This window comes from Artemia franciscana, chromosome 2 (genome assembly GCF_032884065.1).
Source record: "Artemia franciscana chromosome 2, ASM3288406v1, whole genome shotgun sequence".
In the NCBI taxonomy this organism is placed as follows: domain Eukaryota; kingdom Metazoa; phylum Arthropoda; class Branchiopoda; order Anostraca; family Artemiidae; genus Artemia; species Artemia franciscana.
In genome coordinates, this window is record NC_088864.1 from 29,071,439 (window position 1) to 29,096,593 (window position 25,155).

At 35.2% G+C, this 25,155-nt stretch overlaps 1 protein-coding gene across 1 annotated transcript in view; it reads left to right on the forward strand.

Moving 5' to 3' along the window:
* The window catches only part of LOC136039840 (midasin-like), a gene marked incomplete in the record, with an annotated part of 305,680 nt that overhangs the window by 256,159 nt on the left and 24,366 nt on the right, over positions 1–25,155 (forward strand). Inside the window, 7 exon segments of the mRNA XM_065723761.1 lie at positions 755–990; positions 7,022–7,401; positions 11,093–11,275; positions 12,928–13,139; positions 14,092–14,298; positions 20,530–21,487; positions 22,171–22,365. Of these exon segments, the coding sequence (XP_065579833.1) occupies positions 755–990; positions 7,022–7,401; positions 11,093–11,275; positions 12,928–13,139; positions 14,092–14,298; positions 20,530–21,487; positions 22,171–22,365 (2,371 nt within the window).

Sequence of the window (25,155 nt, forward strand, 5' to 3'; positions counted from 1 at the left end):
CATGGACTTTTTGGGAATTTTGTTCGTGGGCTTGGTCTCGGCTTTGCGTGTCAAGTCCAGTGCGTCTTAAGTCCAGTGAAGGAGAATGTGAATCCCTGACCAAAAACCTGTCTCTTAATTGAAGACCAACCAAACGGCGAAAGAAGCTAGAAGGTTGCCTGTATCAAGGTGAAGCCTTAAATACTGTTGTTTGTAAAATGAATGTACGTGTCTGACGCTATTATAATTTTCTATTCGTCCAGAAATAAGTCTTATGAAGCTGTTTGTCGGACCTTGGAATTCAAATAGTAAAAATATAATGTATATCCATTTCGTGTAGCTCTGTAACCCGCCTTTTTTTGGTACCTAGTATTTAGAATTGCATCATTTAATCTTTTGAGTTATAAGTGCGTAAACATCTTTTTCTCAATAATTTGTGACCTTCTCTACCTTTGTAAAGTAAATACGCCTCTGAAAAGGTACCCAATGCATAAAGGTATACTACTGTGTCCATGGGAGTAACACTCCTTTTGGAGAAAGGAAACACTCGCCTGAGTTTTTAACTAAGAGCCAAAATATATAGCCTATTTTGGAGGGGCCTAGCCAGAACTGTTTAAACTAAAACTACAACATCCCTCCTTCTGAATATACCATCGATCATTTATTAAATTTGGGTAATCTTAGTTGATTTGACATAGACAAACCTAGACGCCTAGAATAATCTAGCTTTAATGTTTATCAATTGACAAGAACAGACAAGAACCTTTTTTTTCAGTATGAGATCCAAGTCAGACAAATGGTGGTTTCATATTTATGGTGTATTTCTATCCTTCTTTGGCACTGGTGAATCAGGAAAAATCAGCGTTGATGATGTCAGCAAAACATTTAGACAATTTATGGAAGCTGCAACCATCGGAGATTTTTCCTACCGTTTAGAAATCGTCCAAGCTTTCCTATTTCAGATTCTCACTCAGAAGTCGCCTGGTAATAATGTAGCTGATAGCGAAAAAGGTAATTAAAGAGTCCAACCTATATCGTTGAAGGTGTTTAATGTACTTCTTACCGTGTATTCACTACAGTGGAAACAATCATATCGTTTTGGTGGTGAACATGCGGATCCGCAGTAATGAAGTGACACTATTGACCACCACTTATTGCTTTGAGTTTGATGTGAGGGCTATCAAACTCAGTTTTGACACTATTCATTGTATTTCCATTTATATGCTGCTCAGAATCAACCCTTTGTTTAAGGGAAAACATTGAATTAGTTTCTTGTTGACTAAATAACTTTCTTAGGATTTATTTCAGTTTTAAGTTAACTTTTCTGTGTATATCCATCAACCTTAAAATAACTGCTGCTATCATAATTTTGCTTTCGTCCCTAGATCTATTTTTATTTGCTTGGTAAATCAAGATATGTCTTTTACTTCTTTTTTTTTTTACTTTCTGTGCATCTCCTAAGTTTTTCCCTGCCTTGATGACTGTTAATTTGCTTTTTTAAGCCTGAAGTTCAGACCATTTTTAGGAAGGACTAACCGCTATCCCCACTCCGGCATACAGAGAAATTTTTTAGGAGATAGTATTTTTTAGAATCTTTTTTGGGAAAGCTTTTGTTTTTATTGATAAATGGAAAAAAGCGAAAAAGATAAGTCAGGAAAAGATTTAAAATTGTAAAATGCTCAACAGAATATTACTCTCCAAATGTGAATGAAGAGAAGGTTGAAATGCGTTGCTTTGCGTAAAGTCCTGCTAGAGCAAAGGAAAAGTCTTGGTTTAAAAGTTATCTCAGTAGTTGTCTCTATATTTCCTAAAGTGTATTTCTAAAAGTATAGCTCTATTTCTATATTTATATAGCTATATTTCTAAAAGTATGCAGATTTCTTTTCATCATTAAATTAGAACGATTTTATGCAGAGATCGTTCAACTCAGAGGAATCTTGAACGACAAAACTTCGGCTTACAAATAAAAACCAAAAAATTTAATGTTTGTTATCAAAATGAGTGTTTTTGCGTCAATTTTGGAAGGAATATTTTTGAGGTACACTATACAATGAAATACGCAAATAGATTTAAACTGATTTCCAACAATTTATGTAAAGTATAAGAATAACTTCTTCATTGAACCTTTGGCAAAACTCTGCTCACTTTATATTTTTATTGACGTTTATTATTATATATTTTTATTGACGTTTATTTTATTGACGGTTTATTATTGACGGTTTATTATTGACGTTTTTTTGCTAAAATCATGTTTGAATTGTTTTATCTTCATAATTATTGCTCAGAAATTGAATAATGAAAACCTCAATGAAAATAAATAATTGTTTGAATTTTAGCGGTCTTTTTGTATTGTGTTTTACAGATTATTTTGGATTTTCTATAATTGACGAAAAATGTCAAACTTTATTTTTCTCACTAGTTAAAAAAATTTTCACTGAGAAACTAATCCAACTTGTATTTCATCTTCTATTGCACAGGATGAGTCAAAAATAAATATAAATGCAGGAAAACACATATTTTAAAAATTTTAGTCAAACGAATTGTATAATGAAGAACACCGCTGAGTGGAAGTATGTTTTATCTGACACAGTGTGAATGACAGGATTTTTTATGATCTCGACTTTCCTCTTGAAAATCATAAAAAAGGATGTACACTACGTTGTATTTCTATATCCCTTTTCTATCTACATCTTTGAACCATCATTTGGAAAATACCACATGAATATATGTAATTTTTTTTTGCATAGAAAAGTTTATTTCCTTCTGAATATCGTAACTTTCGAAGGAACTTGTAAATAGTTGATAAATCACCGGTTTCCGAAACTACCAAAATACACTTGGCTTCTACGTCAACACATGCATGTTTTATAATATAATGCTTTGCCTTTTTTTTATATCATGATTCCGTTATCCAGTTCAATGTTCAGTTGCATGTAGTATACGAATGTGTGCCTAGCTTTATATCTGTTTCTGTTATATTAACGGCTGGCTAAACCTTGTGTTCAAACATGGTAACGAACTGTAGTAATAATAGTAATTTATTTATAACCCACAAAGTACATTAAACTGTGGAGTAAACACACAAAAAAAGAAAAAACAAGACAAAAAACATAACAACATAAATAACATAGCAGCATAACAACATACACCATAAGTAAATTACCTCAATTCAAAAAATGGCCAAAGAGGGTCAAAAACACCAATATAGTAAGTATAATAATATAGTTACTCTAAAAATAGTAAGGAGCGACCCGGGTCACTAGTAACCGAAACTCTAAAAAAAAAACGGAACTTTAACACCAATATATGCATCAAAAGAATCGGATTTTTATGCTAATTTTAAATATACAAGTGTCATCAAGTTTAGTCTTACCCATCAAAAGTTACGAGTGTGAGAAAATTTGCCTTATTTTTAAAAAAGGGGGAAACACCCCTCAAAAGTCATAGAATCTTAATGAAAATTACACCATCAGATTCAGAGACACCCTACTCTAGCGGTCCAAGCTCCTATCTGTAAAAATGTGCAATTTTGTATTTTTTTGCAAGAAGAAAGATCAGGGATTCGTGTTTATTTGTTGTTTTTTTTGTTTTTTCCAGGGATGATCGTATTGACCCGTTGGTCCTAGAATGTCGCGAGAGGGCTCATTCTAAAGGATTAGAAGTTCCAGTGCCCTTTTTAAGTGGCCAAAAATTGGAGGGTAACTAGGCCTCTTCCCACGCTCATTTTTCCCAAATACCGGATCAAAATTTTGAGATGGCCATTTTGTTCAGCATAGTCGAAAAATCTAATAACTATGTCTTTGAGGACAACTTAATCCCCCGCAGTTCCCGGGGGAAAGGCTGCAAGTTATGAACTTTGCCCATTGTTTGCATATAGTATTGGTTATTGGGAAGTATACTGACGTTTTCAGGGGGGATTTTTTCTGGTGGTGGGGAGGGGGTTACGTGAGAGGATCTTTACATGGAGGAATTTATCATTGGGAGAAAAGAATTTCCAGGAAGGGGCGCTGAATTTTCCAGCATTAGTTAAAAAAAAACAATGAGAAATTAAATTAAAAAAACAAGTTTTTTCAACTGAAAGTAAGGAGCAACGTTAAAACTTTAAACGAACAGAAATTATTACGTATATGAGGAGGTTCGTCCCCTCGTCAATATTTCGCTCTTTACGCTAAAGTGTTTTTAGTAATTTTGAAAGACCTATTTATTCTAATTAAGTTATTCTTAAAGAACTTGTACAAAATTCGAACTTTACTGTAAAGAGCTAGGTATTGACCTGGGGGCAAACCCCTCATATACGTAATACAAATATACGAATATACAAATTTGTTACGTAAGTTAATTTGTAAGCTACGTATATTTATTACTGATACAAACGTTCGTAAATAAAATTAAAAGTTCTAATGGCCTTTTTAAGTAACAAAAAAAAAAAAAAAATTGGAGACTAACTAGGCCCCTCTCCCACCCTTTTTTCTCAAAATCGTCCAAACAAAACTTTGAGAAAGCTATTTAGCCAAAACAAGTAAAGTTAGTATGCAACTTTCATTTTAATAATTCATGTACGGTGAGCCATAACAAAAACCTGCATTAATTAAGAACGTTCAGAAATTAAATTAAAAAAACAAGTTTTTTTAATTGAAAGTATGGAGCGACATTAAAACTTAGCGTAAAGAGCGGGGCGTTGAGGAGGGGACAGCCTCTTTCATATACAGAATAATTTCTGTTCGTTTTAAGTTTTAATATCGCTCCTTACTTTCAGTTTTGAGGTACCTATTTTGTACTTTCTCTGTGGCTGCTCAATTTTGCATGTGGGGGAATTTTTCATGGGGGGGGGGTAATTATCCGGGAAAGGAGGAAACGCTGGCCTCCTAAATATATATTCCACAACTAGTGTCTGATTACCAATCTCAGAACTTCTGAGATTGCCAACTTTGGGGCTAATATTACACTATTTTTTTTAATATTGCAAATTTGAGGCTACAAATATGTAGTTACATATTTCGTTACAAATTCTGGGGCTATAAATTTGTAATATTACAAACTAGGCCTACACGACATTATAAATACGAGGCTAGTCTTACAATATACTAGTCCAAAGTAAAAAAAATAATCAGTACTTGTTCCACAAATGGTGGGCATGTTACACCATATTTTTAATCATAGTCACTGAACTATTGGTAAGTTTTATTATCAGAGGGCTCAAAATGGAGACATTTGGCCCGTTCTCATCGACCCCTCTTCTTCCCTATCGAGATATCTCTTCCACCCCATCCCAATCCCAGGCCTCACACATGCAAGTGCTTTATACGTATTTCGAGTAGCGATCATTCAGGGATTGATCTGGTCATTTCATTGAGTAGGTGTATGATGTAAGAGTATAAGATGGACCCTTAAAGCCCCCAAAACCTCCCTGACTTCGCACACACTGACATGTTTTACCTCTTTCGGCTATGATCAATCAGGGACTATTTAGAGAATTCTCCTAAATTGTAAAATTCATCATCAGCATTGCAGTACGACTGTCCTAAATCCAAACGTATTAAGTACATGTTTCACAGATAGTGTTTAATTGTGTTGCGAGAGCAACACTTTGGCTTTGTCGTGTTTTTTTTTTTTTTTTTTTTTTTTTTTTTTTTTTTTTTTTTTTTTTTTTTTTTTTTTTTTTTTTTAGCACCCTGATTTCAGCTTATTCCTAGAAAGTGGTAAGGGTCGAACCTCTGCGGTTTTTACGGAAAGTGTGGACCTTAGGCCGGATTGATGAATATGACTTTGCATTTTGGAAAGCTTCGTAGATTTCTTGACTGGGGCCAAAAATAATGGTTTTTGCTTGTGTTTCTACCCATTTCTGTTCGTGATTTCAGCTGAGTTTATCATTCGGTTTTTTGCACTTGGGATTGCGGCAGAGAAATGGTATCAAATGTGCCTCTTAAACTTTAAAAGTTCTCTCATTGCTCATGAAATTAGAGTTTATCCTTTGCTCCTTTATAAGTAATGACGTTAGAAGCTTGGCCTATGGCAAAAAAGTCAACTTTTGAACTAAGACAGACAGATTTTTTTTTCCACGGCAGTCGATAGCTCTTGATGAGCTGATCAAATTATATATGATTCATTTTTTGGTAAAAAAAAAAAAAATTCTTTCATGAGATATACCAGTTTGAAAGTTTAAAGGGGTTGACAACTTCAGTAGTAATGTACACACTGAAACCAAAAATAGGCCAATACCAATTGTGAGACATATAGAAGAGTTTTAAGCAACATTCGGCTGTTAACTCATAATCATCTTCCGTAATGAGGGGTTGGCAACTTTTGCTAGTTGGTGTACCTATTATTTGTTTCCATATTTGATGGTAAGACCAATTTGGTTCTAGCGGTAATACATGTAGGATATTGTAAGTAATAATCGGATGTTAGGCTACAATCATCTTCAGCGTTGAGGGGTTTACAACTTTTGCTAGTTGCTATGAGGGGTTTCCAACTTTTGCGAGTTGGTGTACCTAGTATTTATTTTAAGATCCTTACAGATTAACAACTTCAGCGTTTAATCGAAGCGAGGAAACAAAACCAAAGTGTTGCTCTCGCAACACTTTACTCGGCGAGGCCGAACAAAGGTTGCCGCAACCCCTTACGTTGCCCATGCAACGTAGATCTAGTTTCTTATAAAGTAAGTCTTCATGGGTTTCAGAGCCTGTTTATAACAGATTTGATGTTAATATTGTAATATAGTTGTCAAAACTCATATTAGCTAAGGGTTTATACTTTATTGAAATGACTCCTTATGCAAATAATTTTGTTAACTTCTCAGCAACTTTAATAGTAGTAATCGTAACGATAATAATTTATTTCCAAAACACAGGAACAAAATCTGCCGGTAGCACATCAAAAGCGTCGCTTCCCAGAGTGATCTACTAAAAAGAAAAAAAATAATAACAAATATACAGTATACGGAGTTGGAAGGTGAAACCGTGTACCGAACATCCTTCTTTTTGATGTCCTTTATCAGATAAGGTATGCTGTCATTGATATATCTTTTTTTTTTCATTGTTAGATGAGCTTGTTCGTGCGCTATGGAACATCTATTTCTACTTTAATGAGGAACTACCCGCTGTTACCAATTCTATTCAATCTATACGTAACCCTATTGAGAAGAAAGTAAAAGAGTTTGTGAAAATCATGAGATGGAATGATATTAACTATTGGTCAACAAAGGACACAGTTAACAAGTCTCATAAGACTTTGCACAAGTTTATGAAAGACTATGAAACTGCTTTAAAAGAAAGTGTTCAGACACTTTTGTCACGACCAACAGAAGCTAATAGTCTGGGAGATGAAGCAAACGGGATATGGGATGCCTGTCAGGGTGTCCACAATGTGACAGAAAAGGATCTGGGAATTTTTATCGCCCCAGAAGTGAACATCACAGTTGAGGTAATTTTTTTTTCACATACTCGGTGGTGAATTTCTATCTGAAAGACATATTTCGAAAGTAATGAAGTAACTGGGTTTTCTGCGGCTGTATCAAACTTACTGCTTCTACTTACTTTGGGTAGAAGCCACTGGACCTAAAAGCTATAAAAGAGAAATTACATAATGCTGTTTTTTATTGATTTGTTATCTGGTTTTGAAAATGGCACAAGTAGAAAAAAAAACCAATTATGATTTTCTAGTGTTAAAAGACTTGGGAAGCATTATTCAACCTGTCATAAAAGGTCACAATTCTGGATTTGTTATTAAGTCATCATAAACCTTGTATTTTTTATCTCTAATTTTGAATTAGTAAACAATCGACTGAAAGCAAACTTAATTCTTTATCTTAGAGCCCTGAAACTAAATTTAATGAATGAAATGTCTCTAGTAATGACGAAATATTATAAGAATCGATTATCATAGTTTTTCTGCATTCCTGGAAAATAGCCTCTTTCTTCTCATTCTTTTTTTGTAGTTTCAGAAAACGTGTCTGATCTTTCCTCTTACTTCAATTGATAGGAAGCTTTTATGGAGTAAAATTGTTTTGTCAATTTGACTGAAATGTCATGTGAATTTGATAACAAAATTGATATTCTACTTCTCTTGGTGCAATTGTTCTTGTTCTTTTCTTTTTTTAATTTTATGAGCCTTTTCATGTGTTGGGTATACAAGAAAACATTCTTATATATTTACCTGGTCATTTACAGCCCACGCATACCCTTTCTTCTTTTTTTCTCTTTTTTTTACAAAATATCAAGTCTAAATTATGGTAAAATCCAGTTGTAAAAAGAGAACCAAAGTTAATCTGCCTGTACTTTTATTTGCAAGTCGTAGTTGTAACATGAGGGGAAAAAAGATGTCAAAGTTACAATCAGACTGAACTTTAGCCCGTTCCTTCCCCTCACCCCCCCCCCCCCAAAAAAAACAAAAAAAATCAATTCCAATGCTTACTATTCAGGCCTGAACACAGGATTTTTATTTGGGGGAGAGGCAATAATAAAAAAATTTCCTGGGGGGGGGGGTAAGTTTTTTCCAGAAGGGGTTAATAATAACAAAGATAATTTGGATAGAATTTGCCCCCTTCCCTTGCTTACGTCCCTGATAGAACTGTCTTGACGGAACTAATGTCATATCAGTACTGGATGATGCACTAAACTTAAATCGAAAACACTGAGCCACCACATTCGAAAATTATTTATCAGAGGCATTGCTATGGCGTTGCCAATAATAAAAAGCCACGAACTTTCAATCTATTATCTGTTTTTCCCAGAGCCACTTCATATGGAAGGGGTTGTCGTAGAAACTTCTGAGGGGCTCATTCGATTGGACAGCAAAATCTCTAGTGCCCGAAAGCGATCGAAGGGCAACCAGCTCCTCTCCCAGGCTTTTTTAAGCTGCTCATCTTCTTTTAGGAAGCTCATCTTCTTATATAGAATGGTTTAATTTTAAATAGCAATCTTAAAAATTATTTTTCTCACGCCTGGACAAAAGGATATTGGGAGTTTTCCCCTAAGTTTAAAAAAGGTGAGGAGAAATGGGAAAAGGGAAAATCATTCCCGTCGCTTATTAGATTAGTGCTAAACTTTTATTTACCTTTCTTATTGTAAAGGTGTCGTAATTAGAGAAACGTTTTTGACTCTGAGCTGAACAAATTTTGAATCACTTCAAAGGAAAACTATCCGATTGCTAATGTCTACGTATCAATCCCTAGATTTTATTCTCATGCATTCTTCCTTTAAGGCTAATTTCGTTCTATAATTGTAAATTGCGTAATGTGATTTATTTAATGCTGTTTTGATTTGATTTCGTCATTCTTTTCGTTTCCATTTTCATATTCAGTTTTTTTTGTAGAGCATGGCGTTTGAAAATGTCTTTGTAGGCTATGTTTTACTCCATTATTGTACTGAATATAAGACTTCAGTTTCAAGACAATTTTTAAGCTCTTAATAAAACCATGTTTGGTTCTAAATAATATTATTGTTTACAGATTGTTATGAAATCTAGTCCGACTTAAATTTTCGTGAGAATTGTATTATCAGCGGTCATTATTTTTGCTGCTATTTGTTGTTTTTTTTCCAAGTTTTCATTTTTATGCATAAAAAACATTTATTTATGTGCAACGCAAATAGGAAGTCGAAGCTGATGAACAAGTAATCAGATTCCTTATTAAACGGGGCCTTAAAGCATTTTTTTTTCTTAAGACAAACGAAGTCCATCGGAGCACCGTCGCTTCTTTTCCGTTGGGTTTTTATTAACTGCAAATGTACTAATCTTGATACTTACCGTGCCCAATATATTGTTTTTCCTCTCTGACCAAACCTGTATGCTTCAAATGCTAGTCTAATCTTGAAGGTTGACATGGTCGAATTGTAAAACTTCCACCACTACCAGCAACGTATTGTAGGATGAAGCCACCTATTTTTGGCTGGGTGAACCAAAGGGTTGCCACTCCTCGGCGAAGGAGGTCTCACGAAAGGTAACTTTGAATTAGGGTCTTAAGAGCTTCCAAAGCCTGCATAGAAATTCAAGGATATATTGAGTAAATTTGACTCAGGGATATGTAAATTTAGAGGATGTGGTTTATTTTGATCCTTTTTTCTTATTGTCGGACTGTGCTGTTCATCTCCTTCCTTTTAACTTTCTTAGAAAGTTGCTGTCCCTTGAGAAGTCTTTTTTCAGCATATTTCTGACAGTGGTTGTTTGAGTATTTATTAAGTGAATATGTTGTCAGGGCAACCATCGCATTTCTCAAAACTTCTTCTAAAGCGGGCCAAAGAAATGAATCCTTCTGTTTTCTAAAAATAAACTTGCTTTTCTCAAAAAAGGCAAGTTTTTTTTATTGTTTTATAACTTATTTGAATTTAAACTGCTTAGAATTTGGTAATACTGATTAACACTTAGTAATTACAAACGAGAATGTAAATATGTTTTGGGTGAAAATTACGCACGACTCTCGTTTTTTTTTTTTAGGACCTAGCGGTGACAAGATTAAAAATTTCATATTTTATTGCTCAGTTTGCTGTCTTGTCTTTATTTCTAGATCAGTAGAAAGTGAAATAGAAATATTTGCCTGGATGTGTCAAATTGCAGGTTCATGAGTCCTAATTAAAAATAAATGTTTTCAATTCGTTTACATTAGCCCGGGTGGACTGAGCTTGCTACATAATATAGACATTATTTCGGAAGATGGTACTAGGTTTCATCAGCTTAATCGAAAGATGTTAACCATGTAAACGGAAATAATGAAGATGAAGGTATGTTTTTTAGGTTAGTTAATTTAGTGAGACATAGCAATTTTATTTTCTATTTTCTTATTTTAAAATAACGTTTGGTCTTCAGGCTGAACTAGACTAATAACCATTTTCTGTAAGCAAATGTTAAAGAAATTATAAGCCAAATTCTAAATCATAATATCGCCACTGAAAAGAACAGGGAAGTTTGCCTAACAACGATTTTTAGAACATGCTCAACCATGCTTTAATTTGTATCATTTTTGGATGTTTATCTTTTCTACTGTAAAACTTGCAATAGCAGACTGAACACGCTTATGCTTAGCGACATGAACTAAGTGCCTGTAAAAATGTTACGTTAATTGGAATAGTCTCCTGGTGACAATCATGTATGATATATGACGTATAAATGTTTATTTTAGGAAAGCACGACTGAAGCCCTTAACGAGACTGAAACGCTTATTCGTGTCCCTAAGCTTTATCCAAAGTCGAGACTAATTGTAAGAGACATTGTGTCAAAATCTACTCTATCTGAAGACATACAGGTTATAGACGATCTTACTGGAGAAGTCATTAAAACAGTTCACGATCTTCAAAAACTACAGGTAATATTCACCTTTCTGCTTCGTCTACTGTTTTGAAAATCGTGTATACTGTACGGGCTTGTTTTTTCCTTATTTCAACTTTTGAGACTGTTCATATATTTTTCCAATTTTAAATTTTGAAAACTGAAAGAGAAGAAGTTTTCTTACGGAGGTAAAGAGGGAAGGTTAAAGTTTAAAGTGAACAAAAATTATTGGTTCGCCGATTGCGCAATACATATCTAATAAACTAGCTTAAATAAACTGACTTGGAATGTTTTCCTATATTTGTAGAATTCTTAAAATTAGCCCTTTACTGAAAGCGCAAAATATCACGAGTCAGTTTATTTGTGCTGGTTTTTTTAAATATATCTTACGTAATCGGCAAAGTAGTAATTTCTGTCCATTTTAAGTTTTCAACTTCGCTCTTTACTTCAGTAAGAGAAACTTTGTTTTTAAACTTAATTTTTGCTGTGTTTTCTTTTTTAATGTACTAAAATAAATTTTACAGAAATATTGTTAATTTAACTTGAGCGATGAAACCAAAGAAGTCAACATGATAGTTTTTTTAAGACCATAAAATGTCGGTTTTGCTTTTGATGTCCCTTAAATTTTTACACAAGGTGTGTGCAACTTTGTCACTTAAATAAAAGGTCTGCTGGTGTGTTGTTATCGCAGCCCTTAAGCATCTGCACATTAAAAATTCAGCTGTTTTCGTAAAAATGGAAATAAAGAAATGCTATTTTATTCATTGGACTGTTTTCCAATGAACATTTTTTTTTTAGTTTTCATTTAAAGGGGTTGGGAGTATATAAGAAGGGTACTGTGAACATCTGATTAAAGATGTTCAGCACATGGAGATTTCAATAGTACCCTCGTGATGCTTTTCAGCCTTTGTACTCCAGAGACGACTCAAAAAACTGCCACATGACAGTGTGGGACTTTACGAAGAAGCTATGAGGACGAATTTACAAGAGGTATTAGGTTATAATTAAACTATTAAATATTTTTTAATGGTCTTTTGGTAGCCTGCTAGTCCTTGTAAAAGAAAATTCAAACCTAACAAATTATATAATACTACTAATTATAGCCAGTTATTCGTTTGTAATTGTGGTTACTGGCCACGAACTGTGTGTGAGTCTTTTAGTAGCTTACTTTATCTAAATCTAGCAGAAATACCCATAGTCATGCGTTGTCAAACTCTGCCAAGCCATGATCAAGATTTTCAATCTTCTTGGGTATGGTAATAGGCCACATTAAAAAACAAAAAAAAAAAACAGCTTTTTCCTCGTTTTTCAACATTGGGTGCTAAAATTCTCCCGTGTTGGGCTTTACCAGTTATCCTGAACCAGTTATAAATGGAGATTTTTTCTCACTAGACAATTTTTAGAAAACACTGTTAAAACTCTTGGTTACAATGGGACGTGGTTCGCTCTTTACTAGGTTGCAGCTTTTGCTGCAACCTTGAAATGTGTCTGTCTATCTGTCATATCAGTGAATTTGCAGTTAAACTATCTAAGCTATGAATGTAAATAAAAATAAATAACTTCTAAGCTTTGTTTCCTCACAACTGTCTTTATGTCAAGCCATCTCCAGTGTCACAGTGATATAATTAGTGTTGTATTCATTTCTTCCTCGTCTCAATTTAGAAGCAATATTTACCTATAATTTTACAGACAATTGGTGGTGAAGACAAAGAAAAACAGCTTGCAGAGGCTCGACAGATCCATTTAAGAAAACGGAATGGCTTAGCCGAGCTTTTCAAAGTTCTCCAGCGCTTAGGACTTTCCTATCGAAAGGGTCTGCCAAGTTTTGTCTTGGAGAAAAGAATCACTACTGACTTGGAAGTTTTTGATGTTCAGGGTAGTTTGACAAATATGCATAGAAGGTGATTTATCTCTATATTTTTCTCTCTCTTTCTGTCTCTCCCCTTCTCTTTCTATATCTATTTTTCTCTCTCTTCCTCTCTTTCTCTCACAATTCCCCTTCCTTCTTTTCTGCAACTAATTTGCACGAATATTCTTTTTATTCTTAATTTTTTGTGTTTTGTTTCTATTCTCTTAAAGCTCGTGGAAAGCACTTATGTGTGTGATATATACATCCATATATGTGTATATGTTACATTGGATGTCCGAAATCTGGTTAATGTCGACATTTACCGGTTAATGTCAGAGATTCCTTTTTCTGTGCTTGGACTCAGTTAGCTTTGCGAGTCAGCTTTCTAAGCCTTATGCAAGCTATGATGGTAAAGTTAAAATTAGGTTAGGTTAAGTTAGTTTAGGTTAGACTAAATGTGGTTCTGAATGTCAGAAATCGGTTAAAAACCTAGCCTAAGCTAGTCTAACCCAATCTCACCTAACCAAACTTAATCTATTCTAACCTAACCTGTCATCATCAAACCTTGTATTAGATTGAAAAAGTTGACTGGCAACACTGACTAAATCCTAGGAGAAAAAATATTTTATTTCGGACATTTGCCGGTGAATGTCGACATTCACCAATTTGTGGACATTCACGGTAACACATATATACATACATACAAAACCTTTTCCGCCATTTCGTCCTTCAGTATTGGGTTTCGTTACGTATCCTTATGTACCCATTGTAGACATAAATTTTAGTTTAAACAAATGTACAAGAATATTAAAATAAAGCATGGTTGAACTAAATTCAAGAAATATTGGTAAGTCTCGATTGCGTTCTCTTCCTCTCTCTATCTCTCTCTCTATAACTGGGTTTTATTCGTTCATTTGTTTGTTCGTTTTGTTTCGTATATATATATATATATATATATATATATATATATTAATCTGGCTTTGATTTTGTGCTCAATTTTTCAGACCTTGTGACTCCTTTTTCCTATCATTATGGATGAAATGTCCGGTTTATCATTCCCGAAGGGTGGCCCGATTCAATTCCCTGAAGACTCATCTTCTGCAGCCTTCCAAAGAGCTGGGGCCTGCTATAATTGAAAGAATCAAAGGTTTCTCAGAAACAATAATGAAATTTGACAACTCTCTCTGGAATCAAACAGCTTCCAGTTTCAAGTAAGTTCTTTTCCTAATGTTCTATTTTAGTCGTAAAATAAAATATCCTAGAACGAACGATAAAATTTTATTAATCCCTGGTGCCTAGTTCATCAGCCTAGTTAGAAACTTTTCGGGAATTTCTATATCAATCACTTGAAAATGCTTTTCAACATCCAAACGCATAAAGAATAAACTATACTAGGACTGAAAATTAACAAGGGAGAAAACTGTATGTTTTGGCGGGTGGAACCCGGTTAGAGTATCTAATGACCTTCTTTTTCTTAATTTATATAATACAGGTACTCCCATACAATTGACCAATCGAAGAAGACGAATAAAAAAAGGAGTAAGTAAAATATAGTAGAAGGAATGCGAGTGACTGAGATTAGCTATCCGTTGACAGTTAAGTTTTCGCGTATCGATAAGTATGCACTTTGACTTACTCTAGTATTGACACTGGCTTAGGCAATTAAATAATTGACTGACTTATTTAATTCAAGTTTTACATTAAACTGATCTTGGTAGATTATTGCCATAGACTTAATTGGTCGTGTTCTATGTCACTACGTTTACTGAAACACAGGTTTTGGAGCCCATTAGCTTGTTGATCTATTATATAAAAAGGTTAAAAACCTCGTTAGAAAATCAAACCCATTAAATCAAATAAATTTGAGGTGCCCTTGAGCATTCAATAAACACTACTACATTGTCAGCAACGTGCCTCCAATGACAACCAACAGAATATGAATATAGAGGATATTTTGCCCGTTTTCGGTCAAATTACCATATTTCTTTAGATAGCTTTTTATCAGATAAAGGAATAAATAGAAAACAACAATAATATGTAGTAAGACTAAGAACTATAAACGGAATAACGATGAGGTCACATTGACGTTAAACTTGAGCTTAATAAAAACTCGCAAGTCAAAAATACAGTTTAGTGCAGGGGGTGGAAGTGGCTTTTCCTCTTCAATTGTATTTTGAGACGAGTATTTTCAGTAGCTGGGATTTTTTTAAATACTTATATTAAAGGGTTTTGCTTGGTCTGGGCTATCCCTCTTCATGCTTCGTTAGGCTCGTACCTCGAGCACCATTATATCGGCGAAAATTGTTTAAAAGAAAAAAAGAAAGATGACTCGAAATAAGCTGGTTTCGAATGACAGCTGAAAGACCATTCTCATGAAATGAATACAACTAGCCAATCAATCCATTGCGAAGTATGTAATTTTTGAAGTGAAATTCCCAATTATTTCCAAAATTAGAAGCAGTTGGTGATGGAATATTTCAACGAATTCAGATAAATCAATTCCGACTTTTCTGAACAGACTCCCGATGTCCGTATCATTTGTCAGGAAAATTCGAAAATTGTTTAGAACGACATTGAAGGGTGTATTGTCCTGCAGAGAATTTAAAATTGAAGACCCTGCCAAGGCTTTATAATGTAAACAGACACTGAACAAGGCTAGGTAATCTCCATGTATCTTTTCTTTTTAGGGGGACGCTCCGAACTTCACAGTGAGAGGTTTAAATCAACTCAATGATGCTCAATTTTTCTACCCACGAAATCTTAAAACATCTTGAAAAATTCCTCCCCTACCCCCTCCCAGGCCTCCTCATGTGAAATATCAATCGTCTCGAATTTGTGAAGGTTGGATCCTTATAAATGAAGGTCTCTGCTGGCACAATAAACTTGTCGACAAATAATCTTGTTAAGACAAAAATATCATTGTACAGGCAAATGCCTATTCTTCTTGCTTAGTTTATAGGTTGTAAATTTTTACAACATGTCGTATTAAAAAACTTTCATAACTGTTAACTGACAGGAAACTTGAGAGGAAAACAACTTTGATAAATGAAAATCGTGCTACAGCGTCTTAAAGTTATCTAAATAAACAGGATGGAGCATTAGTAAGTGGATAAAAAATAACGAAAGCTTAAAAAAAATATCTGAGCGCTGCCTACAGTAAACAGCGATATGGCTTCAATATATTATATTTTATTTACTCTTTTTTTGCCGGACCACTTCGTACGGAAAGAATGGTCGTAGAAACCTCGAAGAGGGCTCAATCTATAAGAGTTTGAAAGTTCTAGTCCCTTTTTTAATAGTCAAAAATGATTGGAAGGTAGCCAGTCCCCCTCTCACGACCATCTTAGCTGTTCGTATCCTTCAATTTCCGAAGACATCCGATCGAAGTTTTGAGATAGCTGTTCGCCTCATAATATTTGAAAGGTCCAATAGATGCTCTCCATGGATGATATGGCCCCCCAGAGCTCCAGGGACAAGAGCTGCAAATTACGCAAATTGCCCATTGTTCACCTATGCCATTTATTATTGGGAAATGTTCGATCCAGTGTATCCGAAAAGATGAAGCGCTTTGAGTTAAAATTTTAAGGGAATGCTTGAGGGATGTTAAAACAAATCAAAAGATAATATTTACATGCAGGTTGTCTAAACGCATATCTGCAATATATAAGGAATAGCTGAGGGTATTAGGTTTAAACTTTCAGTACAAGTTGAGGGGGTACTAAACTAAGTCAAAAGACGCCATGTGGATCCAGGTTGTTAAAAGGACGCATGAGTAATATCTTAGGAGCGGCTAAAGGTATTAAGCTGAAACTTTCGGGGAATGTTAAAGGGAATGTTAAACTTTATCAAAGACACTATGTGTGTCCAGGTTGTCAAAAGAGTGTTTTTACGGTATCTCAGGAATAGATAAGGGTCCTATGGTAAAACTTTTAGGGAGGGTTTGGAGGCTCGGATTTTGAACTAAATCTTACTATATGGATCCATGTTGTCAAAATGTTGCACTAAATCAAAAGACATTCAGTAATATTGTCAAAAAGCGTATTTAAGATTTCTCTGAGACGGCTAAGGGTACTAAGTTGAAATGTTCATGGCTTTTTGAGTTAAATCAAGAGACACTTTGTGCATCCAGGTTGGAAAAAGGTGTATATGTATTATCTCAAGAGCGGCTAAGGGCATTAAAGGTTACAGTTTTTAAGGAATTTTGAAGAAGATATGGAACTAAACCAAAGACACTATGTGCATCCAGGTTTTCCAAAGGGCGTGTCTGCCATGTCTCAGAAACAGACAAGAGTATTAAGCTGAAACTGTTTGGAGGTGTTGGGGGGGAATATTGATCTAAATCAAAAGACTTTTCAGTGCTTCCAGATTGTCAAAATAGTATATCTGTAATTTTTCAGGAATGCTTTAGGGTATTAAGATCAAACCGTCAGGGAAAATAATGGAGATGTTTATCTAAATAAAAATAACGCTCATCCATGCTGTCAAAATGCATATCTGCAATGTTTCAGGTACAACTAATGGTATAAAATTAAGGGCTGAAAATGAAATATGTTTCGAACATTTTTTTTGCTTAACATTTTAACATTAACAGATCCAAAATTGCTGAGATTCCCAGGAATAAATATCGTTGTCTATTGAACAGTCAGTCTACTTTCGTCAATTCTTTTCAGTAATTTTTGTTATTATGGTGAATTTCTTTCTTTTTTTATTGTGGAGTCTTGAAAAATGAAAACAACACCGCTCGAATAAAAATTGCCTTAAATCAAACGCAAATAATGCTCTGGTCTTTAGAAGGCTTAGGTGGTTTTAGCCTTAATCTTTTTGTATTAATTTCTGTTTCGTTTCATGTTTGACTCAACTTATTTACTGTAATTTCTGATCGTTTTGAGTCTTATTTCTTATTGTTTTACGTTTTAAGTCTACATTTTAAGTTTTAGTTATTACTTCAAAGAGGTTGGTTTTAGCTCATTTTAAGCTTGACTTCTGCTCGTCATTGCTTTAGTATAGTCCTTTATTTTTTTTATTTTTTTTTTCATAAAAAACTTCTTTTTATGCAAATTTTTTTTTAAGTTAAGATCTTCATAACCCGAATCATTCATATGGAAGGTTGGAAGCTTTTTGGTACTGGTTAAGATCAGCTCCTCTGTAATTTAGTGCAAAGTATTTGAACAGCCGCTCAAAAACCTGCCTTTTGTCCAGTTTCTACGTTCAGACATTCATAAGAAGGTTGCTCACTCCCGTGTGGGGCATCTAGTATTTAATATTCCAAGAATATTGGATTGTCCGTCGGAAAGACAAAGCATGTCTCTCTAGTAAAAATTTCAATTTAGCATTTAAGTCTAGGAATCAGGGGGACCAATTCCCCCTTGTCTTTCTCTGGGCTTGTATATGGTCATGTACTTTTTTTCTCTCTCCATCTTTTTGTTAAAAAACGTGAACTATTTTTCACGTTTTTTAAAAGCTTGACGTTAGAACACTCAGTTTTCCCATTTGGAATTATTTTGAAGGTAACTGTCTTGAACGTGAGCCTAATTTAATAGTAAAAGAAGCTGATTTTTCATGGGAAATTCAAGAGTAAGAAGTAGAATGAATTGTATTTCAAAAATTCTGGATGCACATAGCATCTTTTGGTTTAGTTGAACATCCCCCTCAACATGCCATAAAATTTTCAACTTAATGTTCTTAGCCATTTCTGAGATGTTGTAGATAAGCCGTTTTGGCAACCTGATTGCATATAATGGGTTTGACTTAAGAGCAATTTTAACATGCTCTTAAAGGTTCAACTTTGTACTCTTAGCTGTTCCTAAGATATTACAGATACGCCCTTTTGACAACCTGGATGGTGTCTTCTGATTTACATCCCCTTCGACATTCCTTGAGGTTTCACCTTAATACCCGTAGCCTTTTCGGTCATACCTAGGATCAAACAGTTTTCCATTTCTCAACAATAAAACCTATATGTAAGCAATGGGCAACTTGCATAATTGACAGCCCTTCCCAAAGGGGCTGTGGGGGAGATCATGTGATCTCTGGAGGCATAGTTATTTGACTTTTTGACCATTCTGAGAACAAAACCTATCTCAAATTCTGATTAGACGTACTTGGAAGTTGGCGGGGGATGTTCGCAGAGCAATCTCATGTGGCTCTTAAAAAGAGCACTAGAACCTTCAGTTGCCAATCGAATGAGCCCCTTTCGAAGTCTCTGTGGCCAAATCTTCTGTATGAAGTAGTCTGGTAAATAAAAAAACGAAGTCTACCGCTCTTTACTTAGGCAGCACTATTGCGCTGCTTATGATTTTAATCTAAACCCATACCCATATAAAGACTAAATTTAATGAAAGAATAAAAAAAAAATAACAGCTAGCAGTGGGAAAATTTTCAACAATCACTTAAAATGACAACAGAAAGTACTGTCATTAAAGAAGAAAATAAATGATTAAGTACTAATAACTTAAAAGATTTAGCTGCTTTGTGTATGGTAAAACGAATGAAACCGAAATAATAAAAGATAAGTTACATCTTCCGTGAACAGAGGGGAATATGCGTTGACAGAGAATTTCTGTTGGTGTTGTCTATCCATAGTACCTCAGTTGTCTAAAATAAGATCGTTAGATTTCCCCTGTTTTAGGTACTCTTGTTCCTTACACAATATTTGCCGTGATTTTGTATCTAGCCTAGTTACTTCAAACTTCAGTGCTAAAAAATTATGGCATGTATTTTTTCTTTTTTCTTTTGATGACTGACTTGTAGCAATTTCATACACTATATAGCACGACCAAATCTTTTCACAAAGAAGTCAAAGTTTTTTAAAGTCTCCCTTCCCATTCATGTCAGGAAGCTTGTTCTCATTTTAAAACTATTTAAGCTATCAAATTTTTGGCTACTTAATGCTCTTTTAAGGCTAGGACTGTATTTTTGAAGTTATAGTGTATGCTATTTTCTTTCCAAAAAAACTACCGAATAGTTATCGTCGAAGTTAAAGAAGCCCTTTGTCGAGTATAAACAAGTTTAATTTCAGGACCTTTCACCATAAAAGAAGGAAGGGGCAATAAACAACACTGGAGTGCCGTTCTAGGCAAGCCATTCTCGGATAAAGAATAATAAAAGTTGGAAATCTTCGTTTTTCTTCGTTTTATATGTTTTACATGTATCTAGGGGCAAGGTCTTTCCCCAAATGTTTGCCAAACCATGTTTTTCACACTTAATTCCATACAAGTCACGTCAAAATAAAGATAAGAGTTTTCTATGATAAACTAATATAAACTCAATAGGATGGGAACCTATAACCTCCAGTGCACTAGTCAAGTTTTATAAGTACTGGAGGATGGCGACATATCACGCTGATGTAAATTTACAATGATCGCTGTAAGATTGTTGATTGTTTTAACAAGTGGAAAATTTTACTCGTTAAGCATGTGTAAACTTTATTTTTCTTTCTCTAGGGAGTATTTGTCGCTTCGAAGACAAATTGCAAGTCTACAAGACGCCCTAGCTAATGGACTGCAATCCCAGTCAACAGAACTAACTGACACATTTTTCAAAGAGATACTGCCAGCCTCTAATCAACTTGAATCGCTTCTTAGTAAAATGTCAGTTTTTCTACGTGTCTACAAGTCAGAACCTGAAACTTATTTCTGTCTAGAAGAAGGTAGCACTGCAGACGACAAGAATTTCCTCGAAATTTCTCAACAAATCAATAATGAACTTAGCCATCTTAAAGCGGCTAAACATAATTGCCTCCAAGTCTTTAGCTTGTATAGAAACATGATGGATGCATATGAAACTCCCGTGCTGAATAGCGAACACTTTTCTGCCGTTAAGACCACGTTTACTACATTCAGGAAAGTAATAACATCCGTGTCTGAAGTGATGAAGGTAGAAGACGAAGCTGCTGTTAGAAACTCTTTTGTTTTGCCCCTGAAGACCCTTTCCACTGAAGTTCAATACCTCCAATCTTCGTGTCAGAAATTAATTGAGTCTTCTGTGAAGTCGGGCAAAAATTTGCCGTTAGATTCTTTAAGTACTGTTGATAAAGCCGTCAAATTAGCACTAATTGCTATTCAAGAAACACAGAAAAACGAAGTATCCGAAACTGATGGTGACAACGAACTTGATTATGAAATAAATAAAGATCATTTAATTGACCTCGTTTCAAGATTAAAGGACGCAGTCTCCCTTTTAAAGGTGAAAGAATTAAGGAGTGACATTGAAGTTATTGCTAGAAGCCTTAATGGTAACAGTGGAATGGAATGGAATGTGATTTTGCGTATTTTGGTGCCAATTATGAATCAGTTTTTGCATCTTCTTGAATTTTTCATCCTTCAAGAAATGTCGATGTTAAGAGCCACCCTTAAACTCTCGTCTGTGCTTTTTGGCTTATTTGACCAGCTTGCTGAAAAGGTATGCATAAAAACTATGTTTTCTTCTTCTTTTTCTTAGAGTTGCGCTTAAGGAGTCGTTACATAAGTAAAAAGTATATTTGGAAGGGTCTAATTGGACAAAAATTTTTTCTTCAATTCATCCGCTAAATGGATGCCTTTTCCTCATTAAGAGCAAACCATGGTTCTAATTCCAAAGCGGTTTATAATTAAAAAATAACAGTGTTCAAAAAAAAAACTTTCTGATCCTGTGAATACAGTTCTTTAATTGGCCCAAAAATGACCCAAATGTTTTTTTGTGGTAAAAAAAAAAAGTGTTTTAAGATTCGATTGAGTTAGCCAGATCTTAGAAGTGATAATGTCGTGGACAAATTCATTTGTATGTTCTCAACCCCTTACAGTCATAACTTTGTAGCGAACAGGGATTGAGAAAAAGACTGGCTGCGAAGTACGAGTGGATCTTTAAAGAAAGAAATCTCAGCTTTATAAAAAAAAACAAAAAAAAAAAAAAAAAACTCGGTCATATTTTATTTTGAAATGCATTTTCTATTTTGCTTGAGTGGCTGCCATATTCTGCCAGTGGCTGCCTATATGCCATATTCTGCTTAAACCAGAAGTATGCTGCTACCAATAGCCTTCTATTACATTTTGTAGTCTCAATTTGATTTTCTGTCACTTTATTTCATTTTCTCCCTTCTTTTTTAGGGATTTTGTCTGCCGTCTGAATTAACTGAAGAACTGATGAAAGAAGGCTCTTCTGAGTTTGAGGATATAGAAAGTGGTGGGTTAGGTGATGGAGAAGGTGCCAAAGATGTATCTGATCAAATTGAAAATGAAGATCAACTTGAAGGAGCCAAGCAAAAAGGAGAAGAACAAGAAGAAGCAGACGAAGATGTACCGGTACTATATCTCTCTACTCGTTCTGAAACGTGCATTTGGGTTTTTTATGGCACTTGGTATTAACCAAGTGACATATAGCAATCGCCAATTCTGTCGGTCCCGGTTTTGCTACTTTAGGCACTTCCAGGTAAGCTAGGACGATGAAATTTGGAAGGCGTATCAGGGACGGAACCAGCTTAAATTATAAATAGTCTTTTTCCCAATTTGACCATCTGGGGGGGGGGGAGTGGGGGGCCGGTTAATTCGGAAAAATAGAAAAATTGAAGTATTTTTAACTTACGAAGTGTTGATCAGATCTTAATGAAATTTGATGTTTGGAAGGATATCGTGTCTCATAGCTGTTATTTTACATCCCGACCGGATCTGGTGATACTGGGGGAGGGATATGGGAGGGGGAAACCTAAAATCTCGGAAAACACTTAGAGTGGAGGGATCGGGATGAAACTTGGTGGGAAAAATAAGCACAAGTCCTAGATACATGATTGACATAACCGGAACGGATCCGCTCTCTTTGGGGTGGTTGGGGGGGGGGTAATTCTGAAAAATTAAAAAAATGGGGTAGTTTTAACTTACGAACGGGTGATCGGATCTCAATGAAATTTGATATTTAGAAGGATATGGTGTCTTAGAGCTCTTATTTTAAATTCTGACCAGATCTGGTGTCATCGGGGGGGGGGGGGGGGAGTTGGGAGGGGCAAACCTAAAACTTGGAAAAAACTTAGAGTGGAGGGATCAGGATGAAACTTGGTGGGAATATTAAGCACAAGTCCTAGATACATGATTGACATAACCGGAACGGATCCGCTCTCTTCGGGGTAGTTGGGGGGGGGAGGGTAATTCTGAAAAATTAGAAAAAGTGAGGTATTTTTAACTTACGAACGGGTGACCGGATCTCAATGAAATTTGATATTTAGAAGGATATTGTGTCTCAGAGCTCTTATTTTAAACCCGACCGGATCTGGTGACATTGGGAGGGTTGAGTAAGGAAGGGAAACCCAAAACTTGGAAAATACTTAGAGTGGAGGGACCGGGATGAAACTTGGTGGGAAAAATAAGCACAAGTCCTAGATACATGATTGACATAACCGAAACGGATCCGCTCTCTTTGGGGTAGTTGGGGGAGGGGTTAATTCTGAAAAATTAGAAAAAATGAGGTATTTTTAACTTACGAACGGGTGATCGGATCTCAGTGAAATTTGATATTTAGAAGAATATCGTGTCTCAAAGCTCTTATTTTAAATCCTGACCGGATCTGGTGACATCGGGGGAAGTTTGGGGTGGGCAACCTAAAATCATGGAAAACACTTAGATCGGGGTGAAACTTGGTGGAAAAAATAAGTAGAAGTCTTAGATACGAGATTTAAATAATTGGAACAGATCTGCTCTATTAGGGGGGGGGGGGGTTAATTCTGAAAAATAAGAAAAAAATGACGCATGTTTAACTTACGAAGGAGTGATCGGATCTTCATATTTAGAAGGACCTCGTAACTCAGATCTCTTATTTTAAATCTCAGCCGGATCAAGTGTAATTGGGGGGGGGGGCAGTTGGGGGGACCGGAAATCTTAGAAAATACTTAAAGCGGTGAGATCAGGATAAAACTGGATGGGAAGAATAGAAACATGTCTAAGATACGTGACTGATATAACCGGACCGGATCTGCTCTCTTTGGTGGAATTGGGGGGGGGGGTAATTTTGAAAATGGAGGTATTTGTAACTTACGAAAGGGTAACCAGATCTTAATGAAATTTGATATTTAGAAGGATCTTGTGCTTTAAAGTTCTAATTTTAAATTCTTACCAGATTCTGTGACATTGGGGGGAGTTGGAGGGGGAAACCGGAATTCTTGGAAAACGTGAAAATTGGGGTATTTTTATCTTACGAATAGATGATCGGATCTTAATGAAATTTGATTTTTAGAAGGAATTCATGTCTCAGAGCTCTTATTTCAAATCCCAACCAGATCTTTTGACATTGGGGGGAGTTGGAGGGGGAAATCTTGGAAAAACACTTGGAGTGGAGGAATCGGGATGAAGCTTGGTGGATAGAATAAACAAATGTCCTTGATACGTGATTGACAGAATCGTACTGGATTTGCTCTCTTTGGGGAAGTTGGGGGAAGGGGTTCAGTGATTTGGCGAGTTTGGTGCTTCTGGACGTGCTAGGACGATTAAAATCGGTAGGCGTGTCAGGGAACTGCACAATTTGACTTGATAAAGTCGTTTTCCCAGATTCGACCATCTGGGGGTAAAGGGAGAGGAAAAATTAGAAAAAATTAGGTATTTATAACTTACGAGTGGGTGATCGGATCTTAATGAATTTTGATATTTAGAAGGACATCTTGACTCAGAGCTCTTACTATTAAATCCTGACCAGCATTAAGCCTCTTATTTTCCTTTTTAAATCAATATATTGATTCATAGAATTTGTTAGAGCCCATACCATATGATCTCTTGGCTCTTAGCTCTTCTCGCCTCGTCACAAGTGCCATATGAGCTCTTAGCTCTTGTTTTTGTATTTAATTGTGTCGACGTTGCGACTTGTCGCAGTATAATTTGAAGAGTAAACTATTTAGCCGGATTCTTCTTTTCCTTTTATCATGGGTGTCTGTCGAAATTTTTCTAGGAGGGGTGAAGGTGAGGCTGAGCTCCAACCCGCTTTTGAGTATGACCCAGTTTCTTAACGAAAGTATATACATTGTTAAATTATGCACATGGCAAAATATCCATATTTTTCTTTTCTTTTCTTAAAAGAATAAATAACTGTAAAATTCGCGAGATATGATGAATAAA